Source organism: Carassius auratus, chromosome 22, assembly GCF_003368295.1.
Source record: "Carassius auratus strain Wakin chromosome 22, ASM336829v1, whole genome shotgun sequence".
Classification (NCBI taxonomy): Eukaryota; Metazoa; Chordata; class Actinopteri; order Cypriniformes; family Cyprinidae; genus Carassius; species Carassius auratus.
The window spans coordinates 3,988,680-3,994,679 of NC_039264.1; the positions used below are offsets into that span (position 1 = coordinate 3,988,680).

General features: G+C 35.7%; 1 protein-coding gene across 2 annotated transcripts in view; it reads left to right on the forward strand.

The window, feature by feature from the left end:
• LOC113039414 (carcinoembryonic antigen-related cell adhesion molecule 1-like) overlaps window positions 1-5,725 on the forward strand; it is a 41,406-nt gene extending 35,681 nt beyond the window's left edge. The window contains exons 1-6 of one of the 2 annotated variants that reach the window (XM_026197317.1): window positions 550-897; window positions 1,325-1,660; window positions 2,945-3,280; window positions 3,475-3,813; window positions 4,169-4,293; window positions 4,445-5,725. In XM_026197317.1, coding sequence (XP_026053102.1) covers window positions 846-897; window positions 1,325-1,660; window positions 2,945-3,280; window positions 3,475-3,813; window positions 4,169-4,293; window positions 4,445-4,495 — 1,239 coding nt within the window. In that variant the 5' untranslated portion in view covers window positions 550-845 and the 3' untranslated portion in view covers window positions 4,496-5,725. Of the gene's footprint in view, window positions 1-549; window positions 898-1,324; window positions 1,661-2,944; window positions 3,281-3,474; window positions 3,814-4,168; window positions 4,294-4,444 lie in introns of those variants that run through there. The other variant, XM_026197316.1, reaches the window with a different exon arrangement.
• Window positions 5,726-6,000: the final 275 nt, after the last annotated feature.

Consider the following 6,000-nt stretch of genomic DNA (forward strand, 5'->3'; position numbering starts at 1 on the left):
AGCTCTGGGAACGATCAAAGCGATGCAAATTCGTTCGATTGACTTGAAGCGTAGCTGTGCACAAATCCAAAAAAAAAAAAAAAAAAAAAAAAAAAACGAAGTGCGCCACAATGTTTTAAGTCAAATAAACGAACAAACAAACACGTAAAAGCGATTCGAAAGCATAAGGAGGAGTCTGCTCTGCTCTTTATAGCTCTCATGAATGTTACACAACGATCAACCTGCACAGTGCAAATAGCCCAAACCTGGATATTTTAAGCATTATTAAAATCCTGACTGGGACGTGTCCTGTATGAACGGCAGATATGGTCACCCTAGTTAACTGTTAATAGGAAGACTTTGTACAAAACATAATCCAATTTATGCATTCATTTAGCAACAACAACTACAACAACAACAAAAAATATATATACAGCTTGAACCCCAAAATACATAAATAAATAAAAAACACATAATTATAGCAAAATACATGGTGAAAACTTAAATAGAGGCGGTGAATATGAATATGAATAAATATAACAACCGAAGGAGGATTTACTAACGAAGACGGAAGCGCCTTGATTACGCGCTCGCACACATCTACCACGCAGCGTCGAGTAGAATTTGCACAAGTTACACCTCATCAGTTGATGCGTGGCCGCGCTGCCCAGAAGAGCAGGTGACGCTCGCGCAGTCTGAAACACGAGTTAGGTAATGACTCGCTTCCACGGAGAAGTTCACAAGAATGTTGATTTCACTTTTAATAACTAGCCTACCTGTAAATCGGTGTCTCTTGTGTAGCAGAAGAACAGAACGCGTTCACAAAACAGAATCTGTATTTATATCTTGCGGGGAAAATTGTGAAAATGAAGCTTCTCTGTAATTCTCTTGCGTGGATCTTGTTTTTACTCGACCACGGTAAGACATTTATTCCTTACGTCAACTCTCCCGAGCACGAATTCTTTGTGTAACGTTGTTAATGATTTAAAAAAGTAGTAACCTAACGCAGCTGAAATACAGTTTAGATCAATTTCAACGAAATTGTAAGTTACCATGCAGCCCAAGTATAAAAACATAACATGTTATCATACCGTCAGTAAATGTTGAAACACTTTACATAAACAGAGCAAAGCCTAAATAAGCTATACTATTTACATGGGGAAAAAATATAGGACTTAAATATATTTTGTTGAAAACATGGCACTGAATCATTATCATTATCTGAACATCATATTTTTTTACGAATCTAGACATGTTTCTCTACTCAAAATCTCCATGATATAGATATATACAATATAGAATATTGTAGCAGTGTTTTATTGTTTATATATTCTTTTTTTTTCAGTTGCATCTGGTGTTGGATCAGATAAACTGTCGGTATCAGTGATTGAGGGAGATTCAGTCACTCTACACACTGGTGTTGACACAAACCAACAAGAGGATATTAAATGGTATTTCAGTGACACTCGCATCGCTCAGATCAGTGGAGATCTCCGTTTTATCTGTACAGATGATCAGTGTAATGAAGGGACTGAGAGATTCAGAGACAGACTGAAACTAGACAATCAGACTGGATCTCTGACCATCATGAACATCACAACCACAGACTCTGGAGAATATAAACTGAAGATCATCAGTAGTACCAGCAGCAGTGAAAAAAACTTCAATGTCATTGTCAAAAGTGAGTCAATGTATGTGTGTTGAGGTGATTGTGGTGAGGTGACAGCATCTAATCATCTCCAACCAGATGATAACTGTGTTTAAATGAGGATGTTTTTATTTATTTTTTATCAAGAAAGGGCAAGAAGGAGCTTGTTGCTTTCATCTTCACAGTTCTTCCAGCAAAATCCCCACAGTGGTACTTGGGGATATGTAGAACAAGAGTCTTGTGGAGTTTTCAGAAAACAGTTTGATTAAATTTGTTTATGAATTTTCTAAATTTGAGTAGTGAGAAAGATGCCATTTTCTATGATTTTGGCATGTAATTATTAAAGAATGATACCGTAAAATGATATGAAAATCACAACACTGGTACTTGTGGACATGTAGAACAAGAGTCTGGTGGAATATGCAATAAAACTATTTGATTTAGATTTTTTTATGATTTTTTTTTTAAATTTATTCAACAGATTTAGAAAAATGATAACTGTAGAGTGACCATATGCAGTTCATACAGGACACGTCCCAGCCAGGATTTTAATAATGCCTAAAACATCCAGAGCAGTTTGACCAATAACATGCAGGTATTGTACATAATCGACCAATCGTGGGGCTGCGTGTGAGAAGGTGAGCTCTGGGAACGATCAAAGCGATGCAAATTCGTTCGATTGACTTGAAGCGTAGCTGTGCACAAATCCAAAAAAAAAAACCGAAGTGCGCCACAATGTTTTAAGTCAAATAAACGAACAAACAAACACGTAAAAGCGATTCGAAAGCATAAGGAGGAGTCTGCTCTGCTCTTTATAGCTCTCATGAATGTTACACAACGATCAACCTGCACAGTGCAAATAGCCCAAACCTGGATATTTTAAGCATTATTAAAATCCTGACTGGGACGTGTCCTGTATGAACGGCAGATATGGTCACCCTAGTTAACTGTTAATAGGTATTTATATATTAAGAATATAAATAATATTAATATAATAATAATAATAATATTAAGAATAATAAGAATAATAATAATAAGAATATTAATATTAAGAATAAGAATTCGTGCTCGGGAGAGTTGACGTAAGGAATAAATGTCTTACCGTAGTAAAAACAAGATCCACGCAAGAGAATTACAGGGAAGCTTCATTTTCACAATTTTCCCCGCAAGATATAAACATGGCACTGTATTATCTGAACATTATATTTTTTTACGAATCTAGACATGTTTCTCTACTCAAAATCTCCATGATATAGATATATACAATATAGAATATTGTAGCAGTGTTTTATTGTTTATATATTCTTTTTTTTTCAGTTGCATCTGATGTTGGATCAGATAAACTGTCGGTGTCAGTGATGGAGGGAGATTCTGTGATTTTTCACACTGGTGATAAAACAAACCAACAAGAGGATATTAAATGGTATTTCAGTGACACTCGCATCGCTCAGATCAGTGGAGATCTCAGTAAGATCTGTACAGATGTTCAGTGTAATGAAGGGACTGAGAGATTCAGAGACAGACTGAAGCTGGATCATCAGACTGGATCTCTGACCATCATGAACATCAGAAACACTGACTCTGGAGAATATAAACTGAAGATCATCAGTAGTACCAGCAGCAGTGAAAAAAACTTCAATGTCATTGTCAAAAGTGAGTCAATGTATATGTGTGTGTGTGTGTTGAGGTGATTGAGGTGAGGTGACAGCATCTAATCATCTCCAACCAGATGATAACTGTGTTTAAATGAGGATGTTTTTATTTTATTTTTTATCAAGAAAGGGCAAGAAAGAGCTTGTTGCTTTCATCTTCACTGTTCTTCCAGCAGCTGTTGGTTTGTGTTTCAGGTGTTCCTGCTGCTGAACGAGATGAAGTAAAGACAAACGAGGGAGAATCTGTCACTTTAGATTCTGGTGAAAGAAGAAAACCAAATGATGTGTTGACATGGTTTTTTGATGACACTCTCATCGCTCGAGTTACTGGTGATCCCAATAAAACCTGTACAGATGTTCAGTGTAAAGATGATGACCAGAGATTCAGAGACAGACTGAAGCTGGATCATCAGACTGGATCTCTGACCATCATGAACATCACAAACACAGACTCTGGAGAATATAAACTACAGATCAAGAGCAGCAGCAGTTTCAGTATCACCAGAGAGAAGAGAATCAGTGTTAATGTCATTGGTGAGTGTATAATTCAGTCATTCAATGTGTTTTCTATGAGGAATAAAAAAAAAAGAAGAAGTGTTGGCTGTTTAAAAAAAGAAAGCTTAACTCAAAACCATGTGAATAATGTTAGTAACATACCAACAATAATATCAGGCTATTTCCAGTGGCTTGTTGAGTTAACAGTGGTGTGACATGTTCACTGCGATTGAAAAAGAAAAAAAGAAAAAAAAAGAGGCACCATTCATCAGTTAAATCAATGCCATACAATTTTGACCAAAGCTTTAAATATCAGTCAAAAGTATTGTTAAATTCTGGATGGAGTTTAATTCCCTCTCTAGTAATAACGACTGTGTGTCTTTATCGGTTTCAGATTCAGGGTTATCTTCAGCTGCTGTAGCAGGAATAGTTGTTGTTCTGCTTGCAGTTGCAGCTCTGATTGCTGGTTTGATTTACATTTACCATCGCTCCAAGAGATACAGCAGAGCACCACAGCATGTAAGTATTTCATACAGCTGATGATGTGGGAAGACACAACTTCAAAAGAATAATGGTTCGTTTAATTATTTTTGTTGTTGTTTGTGTAAGTGACACATCAGATACTTTTACCATTTACGAATCTGTTTTTTTTTTTTTTTTTTTTTTTCAGGTGAATGGTGTTAATAAAGACATTGCTTTGAGTGACAAAGGACATCTTTAAATCAATCTCAAGGTGAAACTGGCTAAATAATAATAACAATAGTAGTAATAATAATAATAATAATAATAATAATAATGGAGAGAAGAGAATCTTCAGAGTAATTGTGTCATGAGTCCAGGATTTCAATTTCAATTTAAAAAAAACTGATTTGTTACATATTTGTAAATGAATTAAGAAACATTTAGACTAACATAATATATATGAGCAATACTGTAAATAACTAAACAACACGTGGGAATAGATGTATTTTTCAATAAATGCATTTTTCAAAGCTGCTGAAGTGTTCTAGACAGGAATGATGAGCGATTATTTCTTTCTTATCTTTTGCAAAAAGACATAATAATGCTTGTCTGTTATAACATCATTTGTTTTCTCTTGCCTGTTCACATCCTCCTACAACTGTGACACAATGATTGCGATTTCCACAATTGCCTCACAGAGAAGAGCATTATACAGAAATGTCTCTCCTCCCACTCTTAGTGGAGGACAAAAGTGCTCTTCAAAGTCTGCACTACTGATACTCTAAATGTTTGTACTGACTGATGTTTGAATGTTTGACTGAGATTATTATGTTACAAATGCATATTTGGATTCGTCACTAACATTAACCCAGGCTGGAACAAACTCTGAATGGCATTGATTTTTATAGCCCACAGTATGTCCACCCTGTAAGCCTGGAAAGTCACTGATTTATTTTGAGGTTAATGAAAGACCTACTGTAGCTGAGAGTATTTAGGCTCAGTGCCTGTAACTGCATGCGGTGTCAGAACATGTTTCTCTGGTGATTGGTAATGTGCTGTTTTTTTTTTTTTTTTTTTTTCATGAATAAATAAGAACTGGACACAAATGTTTGGTTTCTCAGTGCTGAAAGTGGTACACTGTTCTTAATGCAACATCAACAGAATATTTTTCGACATTTTCTTTTTCCGTCCTCCTCAGTCATCAGCAGTAGTTTAAAGACTTCTGTCATTCACACAAAAGTTGGAATGGAAGGCTTGCAAATGGGAATAAGAACGGTGGATTATCTTTTTCTCTCTTTTATGGCATCATGTTTTGTTATGGGCAAAAAACATGTCTGAACTGGGGCCCGTGCAGGGCTGTAATCCACCTCATCCAAAAGGTATTTTGTTCTCTGTTTTCATCTGGGAGCATGCTCTTGATATAGCCTATGTAGACTATTTGACCATTTTGTTGAGTTTAAAGGTTCCCCCTTAAAAAATAAAAATAAAAAACACTGTGCGCATGGCAGCTTTTCCCTATCAAATGAACTACAAAATATATTTCAGACAGGAACCACTTTGGCAAGTTTACTTGAGTTTATTGAACACAATTTATCTTTGGCGGTATGGTTCCTTATGGGGCTTCTTGCTCCCAGAATAATTGAACATACAAGAGCTTTAACATTAACCCCCCCGGAACCATGAATTTAGAAATACATAATAATTAAGACTTTTAATAAAGTCTTTAAAGCAAACGGTGATAATCATGTAGATGTGGTAGTGGTA